This window comes from Corylus avellana, chromosome ca4 (assembly GCF_901000735.1).
Source record: "Corylus avellana chromosome ca4, CavTom2PMs-1.0".
NCBI lineage: Eukaryota > Viridiplantae > Streptophyta > Magnoliopsida > Fagales > Betulaceae > Corylus > Corylus avellana.
In genome coordinates, this window is record NC_081544.1 from 4,200,824 (window position 1) to 4,226,293 (window position 25,470).

The 25,470-nt window shown below is 38.1% G+C and overlaps 3 protein-coding genes across 3 annotated transcripts; all 3 read right to left on the bottom strand.

Annotated features, from left to right (window-relative positions):
* Positions 1-9,085: 9,085 nt before the first annotated feature.
* On the bottom strand, positions 9,086-9,931 carry LOC132177881 (F-box protein SKIP22-like). The gene has a single exon (XM_059590358.1). It carries the CDS (start codon positions 9,929-9,931, stop codon positions 9,086-9,088), a length of 846 nt encoding a protein of 281 aa, XP_059446341.1.
* A 3,034-nt stretch (positions 9,932-12,965) lies between these two features.
* Positions 12,966-14,059, bottom strand: LOC132180113 (uncharacterized). Its single transcript, XM_059592968.1, has 2 exons — positions 13,986-14,059; positions 12,966-13,359 (listed from the first exon to the last, which is right to left on the bottom strand). The coding sequence occupies exons 1-2, from the start codon at positions 14,012-14,014 to the stop codon at positions 13,083-13,085; spliced, it is 306 nt and encodes a 101-aa protein (XP_059448951.1). The 5' UTR covers positions 14,015-14,059; the 3' UTR covers positions 12,966-13,082.
* A 4,397-nt stretch (positions 14,060-18,456) lies between these two features.
* Positions 18,457-23,827, bottom strand: LOC132178895 (probable zinc metallopeptidase EGY3, chloroplastic). Its single transcript, XM_059591471.1, has 6 exons — positions 23,054-23,827; positions 22,081-22,278; positions 21,245-21,469; positions 19,914-20,152; positions 19,300-19,454; positions 18,457-18,991 (listed from the first exon to the last, which is right to left on the bottom strand). The coding sequence occupies exons 1-6, from the start codon at positions 23,612-23,614 to the stop codon at positions 18,636-18,638; spliced, it is 1,734 nt and encodes a 577-aa protein (XP_059447454.1). The 5' UTR covers positions 23,615-23,827; the 3' UTR covers positions 18,457-18,635.
* Between the last annotated feature and the right edge of the window lie 1,643 nt (positions 23,828-25,470).

Sequence of the window (25,470 nt, forward strand, 5' to 3'; positions counted from 1 at the left end):
CAACAACAACAGCAAATCAGCATAAGTTCACATAAAGAAAATTTGGCACAGATCATACTACTCCACTAGCTACATGGGTTTCCATCCACACACATTCAGGAATATGAAATGAGCATTAATTGTGAAATTTAAATTAAGTAGCTACATATACAAATATTAAAGAAGAGGAATGAGCAGTGGGGCTGAGAAAGTGGCATACCAACGATCAAAGGGCAGTACAAGTCAGCACAATCAGCCAACCTGGGGCTGCCCATTTTGGGAGCTTCCGCTCCAACTTCGTTGCAAAAGTTCCACGCTTCCAATCCAACTCTCACATTTGGGTTCTTCATTCCGGGGTCTCCTATGGCTGATATGTACTTCTCTGAGGCGTGGGCTAAATGATAACCCAAATTCAAAAGAAATAGTATTTTAGAAAGAGGTGGCCAGCCAGGCCAGGAGGATGTAGAACCCATGACCTTCTGCGTTGAAGGGGAATTCGAGAATCAGAGTTCTGTGTGAGGCCTTCTACGAGGTTGATGGGAGGGAATGGGAGCTTCCGTGTAGTACACTCGCCGTGGGTGCACGTGAGGTGGGGGGTTTAAGAAGTGGATTGGGTTTGGTTTTGTACAGTCCACCATGGGAAATTGAGAGAGTGAGAGAGACGGAGAGAAAGATTGCTTTGAAGTAAAGTTGACGTGGGGAATTACCGAAGCAACGTTGCGCTGGTAAACCCCACACGACAACATCAAAAATTTCGTTGGATCATGCTTTCGAGAAATGCTACGGTTTTTTCTTTTGTTTTTTTGGTTCTCTTAATGTTTTTCTAATCTTAATGAATCCCTTTTAATTTGCTATGAAATACTAACAAACGGACAAAAATTATAAACACTATGACAATGAATATATTATACTGAGCTATGCTATTTAATATTCTTCCAATATTTTTTTAGCAGTCTCAGCTGACATAGTACAGTCAATTTATTCTTAAATTAATCTTAACTAAATAAAATCAATGATGAATTGAGCACATTACGTTAGTTGAGAATGTTAGAATAATACTTCGGATAATGCTAAATAACATTTCTCATATGAGTTAAAATTAGCTATAAATTAATTTGTAGCTATTTCATACTCATACAAACCAATCTAATAGAGTGACATTGAAAAACACATATTTTTTTAATAAGTATAGGACACATAATTTGATTACCATCAATTACAATCGTTTCTCTAAAAGCGTTATATTCTAACGTAAATAAAATATCCTACCATTACATATATTATAATAGGGTTAAATACTCCAAACCCCCCTGAGATTTCCCAACTTTATTTTTTTTCCTTGGGGTTTCATTTTTATCACAGAAGGTCCTTGTGGTTTTAATAATAGACCAAATTAGTCCTCCGTCAGTTGACCGTTAGTTGACTTAACGGAATGCCACGTGGACCAATCACATGTTGGTGCTAAGGGGGTGGCCGAAACCGCCCCCAGTGGGTACCGGGGGTGGCTGGGCCACCCCCATGGTGCCTAGGGGGTGGCCGAAACTAGGGCTGGGCACGGGTCGGGGCGGGGCGGGGAATGGGCTTTTTTTCCACCCGACCCGCAACTTGCGGGTCTGGATTTTTTCAACCCGCCACCCGAGCCCAATGACCAAGATCCGCGCGGGTCGGGTATTTGCGGTGCGGGTTTAATAACTGCGGGTCTTGCGGGTTTACGGGTCGGGTTGGGTTTATTCACATGGCATTTTTGTAATCAATTCTTTCTTCGTATAATTTCATCTTTTCCCAAGTACCAAACAGAAAAGAGAGAGGGAGAGAAACCCAGCATAATCAGACCTTTGCAAGTTTGCAGAACTTATTTCACAGCTCATATCAGAGTTTTCTAGCACAGAGAAGTACTAAAAATATGATAGAAATACTGAAATACATATAGCAGATTCTTGAAAATCTAAGTTCTAACCCCATTTACTCTGACCAAAAAGAAAGAAAAGAAAAAAATATAAACAATTCTTTCTTCATATAATTTCATCTTTCCCAAGTTCCAAACAGAAAAGAGAGAGAGAGAGAACCCTTCTGATCTGAGATCGAGAGGCGAGATTCGAGAGTGACTCAGTGAGATGGGTCCGATCCAATGGCAGATCGAGAGGTGGGAACAGAAAAGAAGAGGTGACTAGAAAGGAAATAGGAAGAAAAACAATATATATATATAAAATAGTGCAGAGTTGCAGAAGAGCCCACTCAGTACTGCAAAGATTTAAAGAGAGGGGGAGTGGGACATGCATGCGTATGATTTAATCAAGTCTCAAGTCTGGGTAGCCTGGGTGAACCACCGTGAAGTCGCCGAAAGGGAGAAAGAGAGGCTGAATCCTGAATGAGTGAATGGGATACGAAGTTAAGTGTCTAGGGTTTCCAAAATTTGTTTTTTTGGGTATTTTAGGAGCGGGGCGGGGCGGGTACCCGCATAAAAATTTTTAGTAAACACGAAACCCGCCCCGCCCCGACCGGGTTTGATGTTTTCAACCCGAACCCGCGAAAATATACACTGAACCTGCACGGGCCGGGGCGGGTCTTCGGGTTGGGCGGGTTTTTGCCCAGCCCTATCTATATAAACCTCCACTAGGAAACAACATCAACCATCGGAAGGAAGTTGAAGCAGTAAAAGCACCATTAGAGCCTGAATCGAGGACTCTAAAATAGAGAGGCACCAACACAAATCTAATTACAAAAGTTTCAACTAAAAAGATAAATTCACAAAACAAAAGGGAGACAGTAACCCAAACACAAAAGCAACATAAAAAAATTAAAAAAAATTATAATAATAAAAAATGCCATTAAAAAACCAAACATAAATAAAGCGGCAAAAAACCCAAACTGGAGCATCATTAGTGGAAAGGTGCGGCAAGGAGGCGGAATACGTCTGGGCACGTGGTGGTGCGTTTGAGGACGGGAGCGGCGGAGCTGAGCAGATCTAGCCAAGAAGGGAGTGTCAAGGTGTGACGCACAAGTGCATGATGGAGCATGGGTGGTGAGTGGAGGTGCGTGGGTGGCGGGGATGGAGAGCTGAAAGGCTAGGGAAGGCAATGGAATTGCACATTGCTTGACAGGAGTGGCTAAAACGAACAGATCTGGCTTGAAAGAAGATGACGCTAGGCTTGGCTATGTTGTGGAACTTACGATGAGCAAAGGATGGGTATGGTGACGCAGTACAGCAGTGGTGGTGGCACGGAGGAGAGCGGCAGTACAATTGAAGAGGGAAGAAATGTTAACGTGAATAGTGTCGTTGCCTCTGCCCCAAGTCCTAAGAATGAAAATGATACTGCTGCTATCCAAGGTGTAGTGCGATTCCACTTGCCAAATGAAGATCACCTTCCAGCTGTCAATCATGCAAGGAAGGAAATGAGTGTTGCTATCAATAACCTTGTAGCCGTTGGAGATACAAAGAAGGGAAGGAGCCTTGCTGTCAATCACGCAGGAATGGAAATGAGAGATAATTCATAATATTCACTCAAGGAAAGATTTGTCCTATTCAACCATCATAATAAATGGAATTTGTCTCATCAAGGAAATATTCAACAGAGAAGCTCACCTATGGGAAATACTTGACTAGCAAATTTTATTAATTGACAATCCCACAATATGTGGAATTGTCTGGCTGTAAATTATATCTTGTCTCATTGCTTTGTCTTGTAAATCACGAATCACATCCCTATATAGTGGTGTACATATTACTGTTTACCATCAATGAAAATTTCCTCTCCTTGTTATAAAACTTTCATGATATCAAAGCATCCATAGACCTACATCAAATATCGATCCATCAATCCATGGCTTCCAGTAACTCTACTTCCTCAGCTGCAAGCTTTACTCTTCCCACCTTTCCTCAATCCAATCTCACCAAGTTACAAGGTAGTCATACTTATATTGCATGGCTAACACAAGTCTCACCTATATTGAGAAGCAATGATCTTATTGGCATTGTCGACGGGTCAGAACCATGCCCCACCAAATTCATTCATGATGATCAAGGGAAAGACACCTTGAATCCTGATTATATTCTTTGGACTAAGAAGGATCAATACCTTCTTAGTTGGCTAAATACCACCCTTTCAGAGAAATTGTTGGCTACAGTTTATGGCCTTAACGCTTCAAAGCAAGTTTGGACAGCTTTGGCAAATAGATTTGCCTCACATTCTCAGTCTAATGTTGCAAACTTGAAGAGGCAACTCCAGAACCTTCATCAAGGCTCCAAGAATTGTATGAAGTACCTACAATCTGCCAAGTCTTGGGCAGATAAGCTTGCAGCTGTGGGCAAGCCCATCAGGGATGATGAACTGATCACCTTCATAGTAAGTGGTCTTAATCCTATCTATACCCCATTTATCACCTCATTTTCTTTTGCTACACGTGATAAGTCCTTCAGCTTTGAGGACTTTCATGATCAGCTTCTCAATCATGAAATGCTATTAAATCAACAGCACACCTCTACCTTAGACACCCCTGCCATTGCTCTGTACACCCAAAAACCAAGAAACAAGCCCTTTGCATCCAAATTCAAATCCTTTCAAAATATGGGATACCCACCTCAACAACACCATTCCAACCAAAACATGAGAAATTCATCACAACAGCACAACTCCAAATTCTCCTTTCACCCAAATACCCCTACTCCAAAAGGACCTATTGCAAATTCCTCTGCTTCACGGGTAAGACTTAATCAATCAACACCCAATAATATTTTCAGCAATGTTTCAAGGGCCCTATGTCAAATCTGTGGAAGAAACAATCACCAAGCTCTTGATTGTTTCCATAGAATGGATTACTCCTATCAAGGGCGCCACCCTCCTACCCAACTTGCAGCCATGATTGCTCAAAGGAATGCTGTAGTAGAAGATCAACAATGGCTTGCAGATAGTGGGACCAACACTCACATAACCAATGAGCTTGTGAACCTAACTCTGCAATAGCCCTTCCAAAGTGATGAAACTGTAGCAGTGGGCAATGGTGCTGGCCTTGCTATAGAGAACTCTGGTTCCTCCATCTTGCTCTCTTCTAATTCTAAATTTCATCTTAAAGATGTCCTTTATTGTCCTCAGGCTACTGCCAATCTATTATCTATTCAAAAATTTTCCACGATAATTATTGTTATTTTAAGCTAACATCCACTCATTTTTATGTGAAGGACACACGAACCAGTGCATAATGTGCATTGCTTCTGAAGGGCAGATGTGAGAATGGCATTTATCCTCTTCGCTTCCACAAGACTTCTCTTCAAGGAAAACGTGCCCTAGCTGCATCTTTTACTGCTTTCATAGGAATAAAAACTTCTTCTATTGGCTGGCATCTTAGATTAGGACACCCCTCGTCTGATATTGCAGCCAGAGTTATTAAGAATTTTGATTTACCCTTGTCAGTGAATGATCTCAATAAACAATTTGTTTGTGATTCTTGTCAATTAGGCAACGGGAAGCGTCAACCTTTTTCTAACTCTAATCGTGTTTCCTCTCACCACTTATTTAATACACACAGATGTTTGGACCTCATCCATTCCCTCTTTCAGTGGATGTAAATACTATGTGGTTTTTATTGGTGATTTTTCACGCTTCACATGGTTTTACCCCCTACATAACAAATATGAGGTTTTTGACACTTTTGTTAAGTTCAAACTTTTGGTTGAAAACCAACTATCCACCTTTATCAAATAGCTCCAATCTAATGCAGGTGGGGAGTATACCTCCTCTCATTTTCAATCATTCTTAATCAAAAGTGGCATAATCCATCGAAAATCATGTCCATACACATCCCAACACAATGGATTGGCTGAAAGGAAGTCATGCCATATACTTGAAATGGGCCTAACCCTCTTAGCTCATTCTCATTTGTCCAACAAATACTGGGTTGATGCGTTTCTGACTGCTGTTCATATAATCAACCGCCTACCAACACCTCGTCTGGGTCATTTATCACCTTACTCCAAGCTGTATTATAAAGACCCCGATTACACCAAATTTCAAGTCTTTGGGTGCAAGTGTTTTCCCCTCCTACATCCATATGTTCACCATAAGTTGGAGTTTCATTCCAAGCCTTGTATATTCCTAGGCTACCATCATACAGGGTTTAAATGTCTAGAACCTGTGTCCAACAAGGCTTATCTCTCACGACATGTTATCTTTGATGAGAAGTCTTTTCCAGCTAAGGATCAAGCTACTATCACACTGCCTTCCAACATCAATGCACAGAATGATGTGCCTTTTCTACTCCCTGTAAGTCTCTCTTCTCCCTCTCCTCTAAACAATTTACCCACATCTACTCCTACATCCGGTTCAACCCCTGCAGAAAACACTATTTCCACAACTTTTGAGAGTCATCCTCCTGTTGCACCTGCTGCCATTACTACTCCAGACCCAACCCTTACCATATTTGAGAATCATTCTCCTATTGCACCTACTACCATTATTGCTCCAGACCCCACCCTTGCCACTACTATACCTTTGCATGCTACTGACATCCTTTGTGGTACGATTCATATTGTTCTAGAAGCTATTATCCTTGATGCATCTCCTACTGATCTTGTCTCTGCATCTCCTCATCTTCAAGCAGACATTTCTGCTGTCCCTCAACTGTCCATGTTAGCTTCCCATCCCATGACCACTCGGTCCCAAACTGGGTCTCTTAAACCCAAATCTTTTTTAGACTTCAAGCTATATTCCTCGACCAGATATCCTTTGAAGTCCTTCCACTCTGTGTTGCAAGAAATTGAACCTAGTTCCTATAGCAAAGCTGCTACTGATCCACGATGGAGGGATGCTATGGGTCAAGAGTTTGATGCTCTTCTATCCAATGGCACATGGACTTTATGTGCTCGCCCATCTAATCACAATGTGATAAGCAACAAATGGGTGTATAAAATTAAACAAAAGCCCAATGGTTCTGTGGAACACTTTAAAGCCCGATTAGTTACCAAAGGCTTTGATCAACAATGTGGAACTGATTACATGGAGACTTTCAGTCCTGTGATCAAGCCATCCACGATCCGCGTGATACTTAGCTTGGCAATTCAGTTTGATTGGCATGTCCGGCAACTAGATGTGTATAATGCCTTCCTCCATGAAAATTTACTTGAAGAGGTGTACATGGAACAACCCGATTTATAGATCAAGAGCATCGTAAATATGTGTGCAAATTACACAAGACAATCTATGGTTTGAAGCAGGCCCTAGAGCTTGGTTCACTCGGTTCTCCTCCTTTCTATTGGATATTGGGTTCCAAGCCTCTCTAGTTGACTCCTCATTATTTTTATTTTTCAATGGTAATGTGAAATTGTTTATGCTTGTGTACGTGGATGACATTATTGTCACCAGTACTAATTATGCTTATATTCACTCACTTATTTTGAGATTGCAGCAGGAATTTCCACTCAAGGATCTCGGACCTCTTGGTTTTTTTCTTGGTATCCAAGCCTCTCGCACCTCTGATGGGTTGCATTTCTACCAAGCAAAGTATATCACTGATTTACTTACTCGTGTGCATATGCTTGGTGCCAAGCCCTCCAAGTCTCCTTGCTCCTCCAGTTCCAAACTCTCTCAATTTGATGGAGTTGCTCTTGATGATCCTAGTGAATATCAACATGTGGTAGGTTCTCTCCAATATTGTACATTAACTAGGCCTGATATAGCCTTCTCTGTGAATCAGTTATGCCAACATTTACATCATCCAACCTCCACTCATTGGGCTGCTGCCAAGCGAGTTCTTCGTTACTTGAAGAACACCCTGATCATGGCCTAGTTTATACCAAAGGTCCACTTCACTTGACTACCTATTGTGACTCCGACTGGGCGGACAGTCCTGATGACCAACAATCAACCTTTGGGTTTGCTATTTTCCTTCGCAATTCTCTTGTTTCTTGGAGTGCTAAGAAACAAGCTGTGGTTTCTCGCTCAAGTACCGAAGCTGAGTATCGATCTCTTGAAATCACTGCGGCTGAACTTTATTGGCTTTGCATGCTTTTTCGTGATATCCAAGTTCCTCTGCCTGCTGCTCCGGTGTTATGGTGTGACAATATTAGTGCCCTTGCTCTTGCTTTTAATCCGGTTTATCATGCCCGTATAAAGCACATTGAGGTGGATTACCATTTTGTTCGAGAGAAAGTTATTAATTGTGATTTACTTGTTAAGTTCATCTCCTCTAAGGACCAAGTTGCTGATTTATTTACCAAGGGCCTTCCATCGGTGCAATTTTATTGTCTTCTATCCAAGCTAATGGTGTTACCTCCCCCCATCAGCTTGCGGGGGGGTGTTAACATGAATAGTGCCGTTGCCTTTGCCCCAAGTCCTAAGAATGAAAATGATGCTGATGCTGTCCAAGGTGTAGCGCGATTTCACTTGCCAAATGAAGATCACCTTCCAGTTGTCAATCATGCAAGGAAGGAAATGAGTGTTGCTGTCAATTACCTTGCAGCTGTTGGAGATACAAAGAAGGAAAGGAGCCTTGCTGTTAATCACGCAAGAATGGAAATGAGAGATAATTCAAAATATTCACTCAAGGAAAGAGTTGTCCTATTCAACCATCATAATAAATGGAATTTGTCTCATCAAGGAAATATTCAACAGAGAAGCTCACCTATGGGAAATACTTGACTAGCAAATCTTATTAATTGACAATCCCACAATATGTGGAATTATATGGCTGTAAATTATATCTTGTCTCATTGCTTTGCCTTGTAAATTATGAATCATATCACTATATAGTGGTGTACATATTATAGTTTACCATCATTGAAAATTTCCTCTTCTTGTTAGAAAACTTTCAAGAAAAACACCAAAACGGTAGGGAAAAAACCAAAAAAAAATTAAAATTAAAAAAAGGGAGGAGGGAGGAAGAAATCTCCATCCCTCCTCCCCCGAAAACCAGCAAGAAGCGGTGGAAAACCTCACGAAGGAAGTGGAAAGTTCTCTAAGAGAGAACTTCTCTCTCTAGAAAGAGAAAGAGAAACCACTATGAAATCTAGCTCAATAATCAACTTGATAAAAAATCACCAGTCAATAATGAAACCCTACGAAACCTGAACTCCTCTTTATAAACATCAAACAAATCCGGTATGAGATAAATTTAATTACTTAATCATTAATTTAACAAATCTACCAAACATGACATTCAACAAAATCCGGTATGCGTTACAAACTGTTCCAAAACGAAGCAAACCTACCCTTCCATTCAACAAATCCCTGTGCTGCTTCTGCTGCTCCTCCTCCAAAGCTCTCATCATATTTTTTCGTTTCCACAACTCATTATCTGAACACAAACGCCTCAATTCCGAACACACGCATCCCACCCTTGCCAGATCGACGCAGTGAAGAGATTTCAAAATCTTAAGCTTAAGCTCTCCGGTGAGGCGCATAAAGCACAGCGGAGGAGGGAGATTAGCCTTTTCACAAAGATCGATCAAAAGTGGCAATACGAGCCCATCCTTCACCATCTTCCAAAACTCTATAATCTCACTTTCTGGGTACGCATTTTCTTCGTCACTATAAGCTAAACTGATCGCCGGCACAAACCTATTCTCATTCAAATACACCTCATACAACATCGACCCGGCCTTAGCCAAATACCCATAGATAATCACCAAGTTCCCTAAACTCTGAAACTTCAGAACAACACTTTCAACCATATTACCAGAATTACAATACCCATGTCTTAGAAGATCGGGCAGAGTATACCAGAGCGACTCCAGGAAAGCGTTCGAAGGCCACTCGTCCGCAATGTGAAACGGGTCCACCCGCATGCCCGTTACCGAATCGAATCCTACAAAACCAGACTCCCAAAGGACCGCGTTAACCGCCATCACTAAAAGCTTGTGGTCACCACCATAGTCGCCCATCTCCTCGCCCAGCACCCTCCTCAGAAAACGACGCTCCGAAAACTTCTTCACCATCGAAACCGACCCATCATCCACCCCCATTGTTTCAGTACCGGAAAATTCTAGGATCCCTTCGTTTCCCAAATTCAAAACCACAGATGCATCCTGTTCCTAAAAAATCTTCGAATCGCTCATATTGGAGTCTGCAATTTCAGGCCCTTGTACAAACAAATCTCTTTTTAATACTGGGTATTCACTACTTTTTCTTTTTTTCTTTTTTTTTCTGTAAGATGGGTATTCACTACTTAAATAGGCAATTAAGTGTTAATCCTTCTCTTTTTTCTGTATCTTCAATACCCAGTATACCCATCTGGTGAAAGCTTTTATTGCCTATCCACCCCGACCGAATTAAGTGTCGGTAGGCAAATAAAAATACCGTTTTTAGACTAATTAAAAACTAGTCAACTTAACCAATTTTTAAGTGAATTTTATTTGATAAATTTCTTTATTAATTTGTCCTGATTTGTAATTATCGTTTTGGCCATGTTTTATGAATTTTTTTTGTTCTTTTTTTATTTTTCATTTATAAAATATAAATTATAGTTACAAAAAAATTAATAAATCTTAAAATAAAAATTTATTTGACGGGACCGGACTAATACTCATCCCTAATTTCATAAGAAACAAGCTCAATAATCAATTTGATTGCAGTAAAAACAAGAAAATTATACCAGTAAATTAGAACAAAGCTGCAGTTAAGAAACTCAACTTCAAATTTTCCAAAAGTCAACACAACCCACAATAATGAAACCCACGAAACCTGAGCTCTTCCCTATAAACGTCAAAGCCTCCAGCAGCTCTTCCATTCAACACTAGATCTGGCCTGGGAGGCGGATAAAGCACGGAGGAGGGCCCGCCTCACCCATTTATCCGATTTCCAAGTCTTCCAAAACGAAGCAAACATAGCCTTCCATTCAACAATTTCTAATGCTGCTGCTCCTCCTCCAAACTCCTCGATAAATTTTTGTTTCCACAACTCATTATCTGAAGACAAATCCCTCAATTCGGAACACACGCATCCCACCTTTGCGAGATCCACACCGTGAAGAGATTTCAAAATTTTACGTTGAAGCTCCGCCGGGAGGAGCATAATGCACGGCGGAGGGCCGAGACCAGTCTTTTCACAAAGACCGACTAAACCACCATAGTCGCCCGGCTCCTCGCCCAGCACCCTCTGAAAACGACGCTCCAAAAACTTCTTCTCCATTGAAACCGACCCATCATCCACCCTCATCGTTTCAGCACCGGAAAATTCTAGGGTCCCTTCGTTTTCCGAATTCAAAACCACAGAAGCATCCTGTTCCTGAAAAAGCTTCGAATCGCTCATGTCGGAGTCTGCAATTTCAGATGTGTTTTCTAGATTTGAGAAATTTGGAGCCAAGATTTGAGGTTGCATGGTATGGTTGAGAATCTCAAATTTAAAGGGAATTCTAGGAATTTCAATCCAAACATTTATCTCATAGTTTCTGAGATAATATTATCTCCTACTCGTACTCCTACTTTAATATTATCTCCTAGTTTAAATTAAATACATATCTTCAGTATTCAAACTGTACATAAACTCTATATTACGCTTCGGGTGAGGACGCCTGGAGCTCCTCCAGATGGATAGAAGAGGAAGAAGACGAGATTGATTGAGACATGGTTTGCTTGAATTGTTGGAACTTTGAGAGTAGGAGGGGGGATTTCAATATAAAATAAATAAATAAATATTATCTGTAGTTAACAGTATTATTCAGATTACACTTACTAATATTTTGTCATAAATTACAAATTCAGCAAACATATTTTATATATATATTTAAAAATCAAAACTTAAAAAACACAACTTAAGTCTAAATGTAACACATTCATAAGTAGATGTTCATGGCAACGGATTTACCGCACACCAGGAATCCAAATCACCACCCTTGCAAATACAATTTATGAATCAATTAAAAGTAAAAAATAATGACAATTATATTGTAAATAAAATAATAACTTACTTCATCTGTATGTTCTAAAAGGGTTATTTACTGAATTTTGCTAACCGCATCCATATATGCAGATAGCGAATATGTGCAGATAGCCCGAGGCGGAACTAGAACTTTTAATTTTTTATGGAAAAATTTAAAAAATAAATAAATAATTATTGAGGGGGCAAAATTTAATTTTTAAAGGCCTAGTTTTTAAGAATTTTTTTTTTTTTTTTTTTTTTGGGACCACCCAACCCCCAAGCCAATAGGTGGTTCCGCCATTGCAGATAGTAGATACGGCGATTATTATCCGCCCTCATTTTCACCCATAAGTTTTATTACTTAGGCGGTGTAAAAGAAAAAAATTGTCAAGTCCCTTAGTGGCCGCATAAAATATTTTAAATTGTTTTTTATTATAGGTATAATAAACTTTATAGCAACAAATTTGTAGAAAAACTCAATTTAGACCGACAACTAGCATGAAGTAGGGTGACCTCAAAGACCGAAGTCAGCGGTAATTTAAATAATTAAATTCATTTGAATTCATAGTTAATTTCTATTTGAATTCTTAGACAATTTCAAAATTGCTTCTCATTTTGGTTGTGGATCGATCACCAGCTCAATTGCCAACTCAATGGTTATATACCTTACAATAATAGTATTATTGAGTACGAGACTCCATCTATTAAGGAGCTAGAAATATTAATTAAATACTAAGTTTAATTTTTTTTATTAATTTAAACTATTAAAAAATTAATTAAATAATAAAATTCACATTTTTTCTCAACTTAAACTCTTTTTTCTTTCATAATCGGGATATTCGAAACTTCACCCCGACTATATTTCCAAGACACCTTGCAAAGCGCCCTCTCCACACTTTTACCGGCAAATATAACCCCAAAAAATTATTTGCACTCAATTTAAACTTTTGGAATGATATAACCTCTAGAGCATCAAAAACTCTAGTTTAAGAGAATTATGATTATTTTATGCAATTAAATTAGCATGAAACCATTCTACTCTCGCTAGAACTCGTAGGTAGAAAATTTGGATCCTCTCCAGTTGTTTTTCTTTACTTTTTAATTTTTGAATTTATTTTTATTTAAAGGTAGTACATTTAAGTTTGACAATATTTCACACAAATAATTTGCTCATCCTATTGGAGTTTATTTAGAGCAAAGCATTGACTAATTCTTTGCTTTTGATGAGCAAATAATTAGACGCTAGAATGAAAGGAATTAATGATATGGTGGAGAATCTGGGTCTGCTTTGTCCACACCATCAACGTTCCTCAGCCAGAAAGTTTGATTTAAAGAAGCTGCATGCGCCGGAAGGTCGTCTATCACATGCTCATGGCCTTTTGGAAAGTATACGCCGCTCCTTGGATGCGGAACCCAGCATGGCGGCGACTCGCTCATCTTCTCCCCACGGCCGCTTGGGTTTCTTGGCTTTTTCTGCGCATGATGATCAACTCCTGCGTGCTTGCTGAAGCCACGCTCAACTTGCACGGCTTGCCTGCATGCACGTCACATGCATTTCTCTTGAATCAATATATGAAAGTAGACATTACCATATAAAAATTCCAGCAATCTTTAGGAAGGTTGCGGAATCCGCAATTTAAAACGTGGAGCTTATCTTCCTAGACAAGTGATTAAGAAATTGTTTAATAGACTGTTATATCACTGTCATATAATTAGGATGACTTGATAGTGAAAATTAACCTTTTTTTTTTTTTTTTTACAAGTACTAATCCAATGGATGAACACCGCCATACAACTTGATGATATATAATGAAAATCAACCTTTTTGTTTTATGAAAAAAAAAAGATTTATTTTAACTGTTACATTATTCAATTGTATGACAATTAGGAGTGTACAAGTGGTTGCGGTAAGCGGTTATTGGCTAAAATCGCAAACCGCAACTGCCTAAGGTGGTTATTGGATTTTAATAACCACAATCGCTCCGCTTAGACAGTTAGCGGTTATTCAAACCAATAATTGGCGGTTTTATAGCGACCTAGTATTACTCCAACTTCAAAAATGAAAAAAATACTAAGAGGCCAGATCATTGACTTGGTTGAATTGGGATCACTAAGAATATTGAACATCACCAAGTAGAAGTCAAGATTAATGGACATCACCTTAGCATTAACATGTTTGCTCTTGCCATGATCCTCAGAAAGTACTAGTTCAAAATATCAAACTGAATGAGAAGGAAGATATTGCATGAAAGATTTGAGAGTGAGAAGATATATATATAAAAAATTTCTCTTAGAATAAGTTCTGTTGTACACACGGTGCATACATGGCAGCTTCAACGGCTTAATTTGTTTTGTTTTTATAAAGCAAACTAAAGTGAAGAAGCCGAAACCCGAAATCTTTTTCCCATTTCAGAGTACCAATTAATCTGCGGCTCTAAAACTCTGCCTCCACATCATGCTGGAATACTCTCTATAAATGGATTAAAGAGATAGGGTTATGATGCTTCTTTTGCTTTTTTTTTTTATTCTCTATAAAAGAATAGAGTTCTGTTTCAAAGTACTTTAAGTGGCAGATGACCTTTGGTGCATATAGATTGAGTTTAGGCCAGCCAAATATTCCTTTTAGTAAACTTTCATACATATGTCAACCTTTATATCATTCTTCTCACGTCATCTTAGTTGTACAACAATAATACGGCCCATCTACTAAATAGTAGTCGCACGACAATCTACTAAGTTTTAAGTTGATATCAAATAGGGAAAATTACAGTTTACCTCTCCAAAGTTGACAGCATTTTTCAATTCGAACACCAAAGTTTCAATTTTTGCAATCCATCTCCACAAAGTTTCAATTTGACCAATATTATCACAAAATTTCCATATTGGCCCTAATTTTTATTTTTTACTTTTGTTTTTTATGAAAAAAAAAAAAAAAAAATTAAGGGTGCAAAAATGACCAGATGGCCAAAGGGGTAGCTATTGCCACCCCGAATTTTTTTTATAATTTTTTATAAAAAATAAAAATTAGGGGTAATATATGAAGTTTTAGATACAATTGGTCAAATTGCAAAAATTTAGAACTTTGGGGGGTGGATTGCAAAAATTGAAACTTTCGTTTGTTTGCAATCAATTTCCTAGGCTTTTCAAATACGTCATTTTGTTCATTTTTCCATGGTTTCAAAAAAATAGAGAATTGCTAGCTCTGCTCGCTCCCCTGACCAGACGGGGTGGTCACCTCACTCTCCCTTGGCTCCTCCTGTGGAGGAGGGCGGATCATGGATGGTCATCCCATCTACAATAGCCTTCTTTTTTTTTTTGCAATTTTGTTTTTGATAAAAAGTTTCCTCTAAGGATGTATCATTATTCTTATTTGGGTTTTGTAAGAAAATTGAAAGAAAAATGGATACAATGATTTATTTAAGAAATATGTAAAATTCATTGGTAGCATCAGCAAAATAAATTTAAATTCATGGTACTAACATGTAGAAGATTAACTTTGTTTTAACTTTTGTGTAAACAAAAAATCAAGAGGACACAAGCAAGTATATGAATGGTGATTGTATCAAATGTTACATCCTTTTCTGTTGAATTAAACTGATAAATTGTTCGTTTCTCTTTTAACCTAAAAGGCTCCATTCTCTCTCCTTGAACGAAAAAAACTAGCTGCCGGTGCTAGAGGAGGAGGGGAAGGTGTAGAGAGTTTTTCTTTACTGGGTATTTGAGAGGGACAGTTGAGTGGGGTGTACAAGGGGTTAAGGGCTTGAGTTTGGGATATTAAACTTGAGCGGTTCAGGCTTGTACCATTGTACTCAATATTTCTCAATAGTAAATAAGGAGACCGGATCACGCCCCGTGAACGTAGGCATATTGCCGAACCACGTAAACTCTTTGTGTACGTGAGTGATTGGTGTGTTCTCGTGTGTTTTCTTTCCAAACTTGTCTTTCGCATAAAGGGCTGGTGGGAAATTGGTTGCCAATTAATTATCAATTTTTCCAACAATTGGTATCAGAACTTGGTTGCGGATTTCTACTTGTTAAGAAGAAATGCAGTCTTTGAAGTTTGGGATTAAAAGGTTCGACGGAAGAATGAACTTTGGCTTGTGGCAAATACAAGTCAAGGACATCCAATCTAGGTTACACAAAATGTTAAGAGGAGTAAGTTCGGCAGATTGCTCCAAAAACGCTAATAGTGTTTCTCTCGCTGTAATGAGAGATGATTATAATGATGCTCTTTGATAAGGGCATGTACATCCTCTGGCATAACCGCTAAAATGTCAGGATAATAGATGTGTTCTATTAGCGGGTCCACATTTGCATACGAGACATTGGTTTGGTTTTTTTTATGTCGGATATGTGGTGGAAAAGGGTGTCGATGGCTGATGAACTTCCGGGGGAACCAAACATGGAAGTTGCACCATATTTTTCAGCAGAATTTTTTCGATATGTGCCGAAAATGAAAATTCTTGGAATGGTTTAATTCTAAGTGCATGTGCTCTTTATGGTGGAGCATGAAAATTCTTGTAGACTTATTACTATTGGTGTAGACAGTGTTTTATACGACATCCCAGGGCGTGGGGATGGGCATCAATCAAGATGCGAACCTGAGGTCTCAGGTGGAGGTTGCCAAATTTTTGCCAAGGTGGAAATTGTTGATAATGGCTCAAATTGTCAACAAGTGTGAAGATAATTGTTGGAAAATATCAATATTTAAGTTGGTGGGCTCAACTCATATTTATCTATAAGAAGATAATGTTAGTTTTAAAAGGAGTTCAAGAACAACTGGAATTGGATTTTTTGGAGAAAACGTGTTGGATAAACATGTGGGCTGCAATGCTTATCTTCATCATGGAAAAGACTTTGTATTCATGATGATTTCGTTTTCCCAGTAGCAATTGGATTAAAGTTGTTATCCTATTTTTCATGATGATTTCGTTTTCCCAGTAGCAATTGGATTAAAGTTGTTATCCTATTTTTCATGATTAAGCCTCTGTAAAAGGACATGCAGTCCTTGGTTAAGAGGGGATCCGAAAAACCCAAATTGGTGAGAGCACTTGGTGGCATTCCCCTCCTCCTCCTCTTTTCCTTTTCTTCAGTTTTATGCTTTTCTTTTAGCTGGGTTTCTCTCTTCAGGAGAGAACTCTTATCTCTCTAGAACTTGCTCTAGATCTATTCCGACCCTCATTAAACAAAAGCTGTATCTTCCATCCCCTTCTGGCCGCTTCTCCCCCGTCGTGGATCGTCTCCTTTAACGTTTCGCCAGCTAGATCTATGGAGTCTTGAAGATCGTCCTTTTCAAAGCCCGATCTACTCCTCCCCATTAGCCCTTGGCTGAAACACGCCCCTCCACCAGCATCCTTGGCGATCCAGCTGCTTGGCACCGCATTCCGTGCCCCATTCCGACATCAACGCACCGTGCAGTTCACCATATACGACCTCCTCCAGAGCAGCTGCTGTTTTTTGAGTTTAAGCTGTTATTTTATGTAACTTTTTGTTGTTGTGTTGCTTATTGTTTAACCCGAACTGGATGGAACTCATTGGAGTTGATCTTTTTTCTTTTTCTCTTTGGTTTCTTTTTGGAAACCTTTTTTCCACAATTACTTTTCATCTAAATCTCCCTGGGTTTTTAGAAAACTTGTTTAGATGTTTTTGATAAGGGTATTCGTACTCCCAATGGTAGTATCCATCACCAGTATGCGCTGCGGTAAGAGTTTTCTCGGGCTGTATTCGCATATTTTTTTTCCCTTTATGATCTCATTCTTGTTTTTTGAGATCTGTCCGGTTTGGGGTTTAAGTAAGCTTGCATTTCTTTCTTTTTTGTCCTTTGTAACCTCTTTGTTTGAATGAACGTTGGTTTGTTAAACAAAAAAAAAAAAAAAAGCTTGCATTTCTTTCGTTTTTTGTTCTCTGTAACTTCTTTGTTTGAATGAACGTTGGTTTGTTACCAAAAAAAAAAAAAAAAACCTGATAAATTGTCATGTGTGTCTTGTGCTTTGTGCGGCTATAAACTGAAATGAAAATATCTCCTATTACTCCCAATTCCTAATGCATTTAGCATGTGAAACATTCATTGTCACTTTAAATAATTTGCAGAGAATCAAATGTTACATCATGTCATGTCATGTTATTTCATCCTTTTAACATAGTCTACATAGAGATCTTTTACCCTTTTTACCCTATTTTACAGAAAAATGAGAAAATGCTTCAATATTGCCGCTTTTACCATAATTCTTTACAAATTTTTGTAACAGTTCACATGCAATGGTTTTACAAAGTTTGGCGGTTTACCAGATAATGATGCATAAGAAAAGCTGTGGAGCATCAAATCCTAGTATAAATTGCAGAAACCAACCTTAAATTTCATGCAAATTTGAGAAGGAAAGAACTGTGGACTGACTTCTAATGTCTGAACTACAAAAAGATTTGGCAGCTACACAAACAACATCACATCATTTACATGTTTTGGTAGGGTGCTGAGACCAAATTTGTATCAGAAAACGACCCTCGCTAGAGAAGAAGAAGAAAAAGGAAAATTACCTAGAGACTAGACACAACATGGATGCAATCATTATACAAATGAAATACATGCAATCCCTCCCATCAACATGGCTGGAGTTAAAAGCAGAAAAATATAAATACCCAAGTAAAATAAATATGTATATATACACACAATGTTGTTTCTGTTCATTACATTTATTTTCTTTTCTATATTATGGCCGATCTGTTCACCATGATGCACCAGTTGCAAATGAGAAAACAGAAGTCTCCTAAAACATTTGAAGAACTTACACACGATAATAAACCTATTTATAATTAGAAGTCACCTCTAAAATATGGCGAACCAAAGAACGAGCTGGAAAATGTTCCTCCCCCATTAGGGAAAAGAGTTAGGAAACAGATGAGGCCAAGAACGATACCCCATGAATACCTTTCATCTCCCAAAGGGGTGATCTCATCTTTTGCAGGTATTTCCTCTCCACCCCGGAAGAAGGTTGCAAATAACCCCCACGCCAAGCATAGGACACTTCCACTTAGGCCACCGATACCAAGCAAAAGCGATGTGGCAAAAGATAGCAAGGTAGCGGTGCTTCTCCCGAGCATAGCTTGTGCAATGCGGCCACCTTCAAGTCTTCCACAAGGCAACAAGTTCAAAGAAGTCACCACCATTCCTGCATAATTATGAAGTAGTTACTACTTTCTTCTTGTGACTAGTTGATGATACTACTGCCTCCAGTACCTAAGGTATCACAGAGAAATATAGAGGGGTCCAACAACCACCCACACGACAAGTAGATGAGAAGATCAATTGATTGTGCATCTCAATCCCCCCAAGTTTAGGCTAAGTGTTAAGTTGTTTGAGCTTAATGTACTAGTAAAATAATTATGGCTTCCATTTGGTTAGCATTACTGAATATCGTGCCATAAATAATATAAGATAAGCAGTAAATATAGATTGAGGCCAAAGAGAGTGAGTCACCTAAGAGCCCAGCAAAAGCAAGGGGATCAACAGGAACTCCCACACCTTCCACTGCATAAGGCAGTACATTTCCAAGGTCATCCGTGTAAGGTCCAATAACAAATTGGATGAAAGAAAGCAAGGGATTGTTGTAGAAAAATTGCGGCCTTATATACCTGTGTAGAAAGGGCAGAATAAAGTAATGACATGAGCTGCTATGACGATATTTGGAATAAAAACTGTTCGGGTGTGTTAAACAAATTCACAACTAAAGTGAGCAATGTGCCAGCATTTGTACCAGATGAAAGTTCTCAAGATAAAGAATTTACAAAGGGACCATGGTCTTGTTAAAGGTCTTTCACATCTCTCTTCACCATGATTTACTATAACAATGGATCTCACCCGAGGATGCAACTTTTGGAGGTTGACATGTCATACTTCTTTTGACAACATGGTTGGCACCCAGTTAAAGTAGCATGGTACAATGCTAAGGGGTTAGAACCCCTATCAACTAATTTCTACAGCCATATCCATATTATATCCCGAAAGAAAGCAGAGCTACAAAGATTGCTTGTGCATAGTAAATTATGTCTTCTATTCTCTTTCACAAAGGAAAGGCAGTTTAGAAAACTTACAAAGCATTGTCGCCTCCATTGAAGCTACCATCAGCTACAAATGCAGCAATAGCAAGCACAAGCGATGTCAAATATGCACTAGCTGTGCGCGCCACTGGAATATCAAAAAGAGCTTTTTTATTTGGAAGCAAAGATTCATAGTTATTTATCACTCCCAGGCACCCTGTCCAATTGGATGGCACAAGAAAAGATGGGCTGAGTTTGACGCCATTACGAGCTGCTGTTACCCTTGTGGCTATCTGCAAAAACAGAAAATATGGCCTTCAAAATACATTGGACATAGAGAGAGGTGTTGCCACAGAGCAGATAAAACAGAAGTTACATTTCATTGCTTTAAATCCAGTCTCACAGCTTCTACAATTTTGTCGAGCAGTCCAGGTAATCTAAACTTTTACAATAAGCACACACAATTCCATTTCATTACCAAATAAACCGGTTTTAAGATTATGAATGACTACTGCCAATGATTTCCAGATAATTTGCAGTAACCCCATATAAGTGCAAATATTCAAGATTTTGATGATACATTGCAACCCCACCACAACAAGGTTATTTCACCTTATTCTCCCTTTCTCTGTTCTGCATTTTTATAAGTCACACCTCATGAGACCCTTATTTACAATTTTTAACATATTCAGACTTTCTTGCCAAACTGTTGTTTACTATTATAGTCCCTAGACTTTTGCAGGTTTTCCGACATTCGGACCTGAACTTTGAAGTATATCAGGCTCCAAACAATGTCAGCCCCAAATTTTTCAGCATGCCCAAAACTCCCTAGACCCTACACGTTGTGAATGGGTTTATCCTAAATATAGACATGGATGTCTCACATATAAATATATCCCTTGATAAAACTAACTTCATTTAAAAAAGGAAGGGAGGATAACATTCCATTCCGATCCAAGACATATAATTCCTCAACATGAACATATTGAGACATTCATAATGTCCCAAAAAAAAAAAATCTTAAAACATGCAAAACTTTCATTCTTCTTCAGTGTTTGGGCACCTCTTTTAGCAAGATACAACATGAAAGAAGTGGAAGATTGTTGCAATAGCAATTACCATATCTTTTATCACTCAGATTTTTTTTTTTGTTATAAGCTATCTTTTATCCCTATGATTATGTAGGAGCCTTTTCAATATTGGATCTGCACTCACCGGGATAATATGAAGTATTGAGACCTCCATGATACGAGTAGTTATTCATCCAAGCAAACAGGATATATTGAAAGTAGCAGTTAAAACAACAATAATTCTGAAGCATACGATTCATACAATAACATAGGATATGTATAATAAAGCTTGATGAGAAGGTACAGAAAGTATACCTCAGAAACTCCCAAAATGGAAATGAAGCCAGCAAAGAGAGGCACAACATCAGCTAGGTAATCATCAAATGTAGCATCAGGTTTCAAGAAGAATCCACTTGTCAGAGCTATTGTTCCAAAAGTTGTAACACATAAGACTATCGCACTAACATAACCCCAAGGGGTGCTCAGCTTTGTTGTTTCGAACTGGAGGTCCATTTCTGCTTTGGGTTGCACCACACAAGCCTTAAAAAAACAAGAAGCATAAAACATTTAAGTCTAAATGACAACGGTGGCAGCTTAAAAGAAATAAAATGCTAACAAAGAAGAATATTGCAGATTAAGACATAATATTTTTCCCCCACTAATAAGAAGCTAAATGGGCCATGGAAAAACTCAGGAAAAAATTTCCCTTGAATAAGACATAGCCGTTTAATCTAGAATGAAAGACAGTCCAAGAGGAGCTTTAGCCTCCAAAAATGTAGGCTTTAGACCTCATCACCTTAGGACTCAAACAGACAGCCACTTGGTTGCTATACAGCACCACAGACCATTACTATATGATGTTGAGCCCAAAAATTACTGTTGTATATATATGTCTGTGATGAAAAAATTTTAAACTGAGAATGGCCATCTGCCGTATATATTCACAATTATCAAGCAGTCAACCCACTATTCCAGAACGGAGTTTAAGAATTACTCTTTATACAGCAACAAAGAATGGCCACAAACTGAGAATATATAAACCATTCAATAAATTCAATGTGTAGAAATTCTTGACAAAAACATGTGGGAACTGGGAACATAAATAATACATCCAAAATACAATGCTAAAAAAGTCAATGCAATATATGTACCTGTTTTATAATGTCATTTGCTTTTTCTTCCATGAACCATACAACTACCTCCCTCCCTGCCGCTTCAGATAGCTTCTTCTCCAGTTTGGGAATGACCTCATCAATGGGTCTCCTCAAATTTCCAATAAAAATGCCCCCATCTCCAAAACGTCGAACATCAGTTGCGAAAAATGTGTCAAACCCGAAACAGGTCTTCAACTGCCCCATCAAATTTGTCCAAAAAAGAAACACATGTTTCAAGATTTTTGAATAGAAAGAGAAACAAATGCATCTTAGTCTATGATTGGATCAATATACTACTGACCAACAATATATATATATATATATATATATATATATATATCTCGCTTCTAAAACTAAGTCATTACTATAAATTCACTGAAAACAAGAATTAAGACAATACGATATAATATGTAAATCCTCCTCAAGTTATCACCTTTACTATTAAAGACTCTAAGAACAATACTTTTTGACATTAATCTAAATTACCTAATACACCAGAACGCATCCAGACAGCAATAACACTTTATGAAGCACTCAGACTCAGAGCATCTCCAGCAAAATACTCTCAAGTTGGGCTAGTCATAATAGATAAAAAATTTATTTTGATTAGCCCTATAACAAAAAATTCTCAAAAAAACTCCACATCCAGCCGGCCAAAAGAGCTAAGAACAATGCTAAGCAAATTTGCTGCCCAATATACCTTAACAAGGCATTATTTATTTATTTTTTTTGTTAGAATAATTAAAATAGATAAACAAATAATATTTTAAATGAAATAATGAAAATAAATAACTAAAAAATTGAGTCTGATATAAGTACTTTAAAAGAAATAGATAGTTAAAATATAAATTGATCTTTTTCAGCTAAATTTTAGTTAAAAGCTGTAACTAATGAAAAAAGCTGAATTTTAGGTAATAGGTATTCAAAAGCTGTAACTAATGAAAAAAGCGTAAGCTGAAGATGTAAATACCTTGTTGAGATCAAGAGCCTTGAAGGCCTCCTCAACTTTCTCCAACCTCTCCTTCTCTCTAGTCAAACTATCACGCACCACTCTATTGAAAAACGCCACAACTGGGTTATCACTATTTTCCCTGTCGAGCTCCTTGAGCTTCCTATCTGCCCTCTTCTTCTCCAGCTTTATCGCCGCCTCAATCGAAGGATTTCCCATGAAATTCTTGAAGTCCTCGTCCGTTTTCCAGTCCATCTCTTGCCGTTTCTCTTTCTCCTCCACTTCTTCTGAAGACAACTCGGTCTTCTGGGTATCATTATTGCCTTCACTTGGCTTTTCAGAAACTACGGCAACCGAAGAAGAAGTGGGTTCGCTCTCTTGCTCATCTTTATTAATGGAGAACCTGAGAGGTTTTCTCGAACTGGGTTTAGAGTAGAGAGAAAATGAGAGGTGGGTCTTTTCGCCAAATGGTTTTTTGTTGAAAGCTGAGACTATGGCACCTGTATTGTTCTTGTTCTTGTTTTTGTTCCTGGGAGGCCATGAAGACAATGAAGAATGTGAAGCGATGAAAAGAGTGGCCATTGGGGGAGCTTGAAGAATGATGAGGGCATGGTGTGGTGGCTTGCTAGCCAGCTGAATAAAAAGAGTAGAGATGGAGAGGGAGAGACTGGTCTGGAAAGTTGGAGAAGTTTCACAGGTGCATTTGATCACGGTGATGATGACAAAGAGGATGAGACCCCACCGGAAATCTATTATATATGCCAAGGAAATAGAATTTGTGGCTGAGCTTGTTGCTTTTAGATATGACGATTGGGATTTTGAATATTCCCGTTAATGGATTTTCCTAGAAAGCAGACAATTCATCAAACTATGCATATATAGTCACGCTTTCGAGTTGAGACAAATAGGATAACAAATGGAACCAATTATATTAAGGATAACAAGGTTTGTCACAAGTACAAGTACAACTCACAAGGTGGATATTAAAACTACGACAACGAAAGAAATTTCATCCAATAGATGAAATATTCTCCTCTTCTTCGAATGCACGTGAAGAGTGCGTTTGGCTGTTTGTAGTGAGTACGGCCTCTTTCTCCTAGATCATTCTGCCTACGCTCTATTGAAAAGGTCTCCATTCCTACAAAGGTTTTGTGATCAACAAACGCGTCCCGAGCTGGATTGACAAACCTAATCCTTCGGGGGACTTGCCATAGTTGAGTGTTGTGCTTTAGCGTGATTGGTAAAGGCTAGACTAGGTTTGGTACTATTCAAAAGGGCCAAAACAAATGAAAACGATAAATCCTATCCGTACTCCCACTTTTTTACATAAATTTTTCAACGTTTATAAGCGGCTTTTAAAAATATTATTAAATTTTGTACGAATCTTTATTAAATTTTACTCATATAAAAACACCATTAAATTTTGTACCAATCTTTATTAGATTTTACTAATAGTTATTTTAAAAGTAATTTATGAGTGTGAAGAAATTTGTGTAAAAAAGTAGAAGTATGTGTATCATTACCCAATGAAAAGAGATCGGGCCCGAAATGGGTAAAAAACTTGATCCCTACAAAAAGAAAAAGAAAAAGAATGTCTATTTGAAGCTTGAAGCCATTGGACTGACATTTTGAAAACTATTTGGGGAGGGCTTTTGGCATTCTTCCTCTTCTCGCTTTTTCTTTTTTTGATTCTTCGCTTAACCTGCGTTTGTCTTTTCATTCCTCTTCTATCCATTTTAAGAGAAATGATTTGCATAAACCGTGTTGCCGCTGAGCATTCGCATCCGCTTCAGCAAAATTAGTTAAATTTAGCCAAAATATATATATATATATTTTTTTTTTTTCTATTTTAGCTATCATTTTTTTTAAAAAAAAAATACTTACATCTGGCTCAGCATTTTAATTATCAACTTTTAATATTTTATTTAAAATTTATTATTTTTATTATTTTTTAATTTTTATGTAGTTCTACGAGGGCGAAGAGAGAAGTTTAAATAATTTTTAATTAGAGGAGAGAGGATGAAATGATTTTTTTATTAATAAAATTATACATTGTTGAGTCATAGTGCTCAACAAAGTTGTTGAGCATTATAACTCCTCAGCAAACTCTTAGCTAGTTTGCTGAGCCGAATGGAGAGTGAATTTAACACTTTAGCCCAACAAAATAGCCAAAATAATATTTTGTTGAGCAATTTATGAATGCTCTAAGTCAATCAAATTAGGTTTAGAATTTTATCCGTATCTATTTAAGTGCTCTTTTATACTTCTATCATGACAGATGAGAATGATAAATAAAATAATTTTATTTTCAAAGTGTGATTCATTTTATCCCTCTTTTTTGGCAATGTGATTCTACCAAATAAATACAAAATTTAATCGCAGGCCTTTCATATGATTTCACTAAATTAGTTGGCATGCTAGGAATTACTGGAGTCTCC

What these genes read in the sequence shown, in the direction of transcription:
- LOC132177881 (XM_059590358.1), bottom strand. Translation starts at nt 9,931, where the DNA reads ATGGGGGTGGATGATGGGTCGGTTTCGATGGTGAAGAAGTTTTCGGAG.
- LOC132180113 (XM_059592968.1), bottom strand. Translation starts at nt 14,014, where the DNA reads ATGGCAAGAGCAAACATGTTAATGCTAAG. An exon ending in GCAAACATGTTAATGCTAAG is followed by an intron (nt 13,360 to 13,985) that starts GTGATGTCCATT and finishes ACGTGCATGCAG; the next exon opens with GCAAGCCGTGCAAGTTGAGC.
- LOC132178895 (XM_059591471.1), bottom strand. Translation starts at nt 23,614, where the DNA reads ATGGCCACTCTTTTCATCGCTTCACATTCTTCATTGTCTTCATGGCCT. An exon ending in AGGCTCTTGATCTCAACAAG is followed by an intron (nt 22,279 to 23,053) that starts GTATTTACATCT and finishes TTGATGGGGCAG; the next exon opens with TTGAAGACCTGTTTCGGGTT. An exon ending in AATGGAGGCGACAATGCTTT is followed by an intron (nt 19,455 to 19,913) that starts GTAAGTTTTCTA and finishes CTTTCTACACAG; the next exon opens with GTATATAAGGCCGCAATTTT.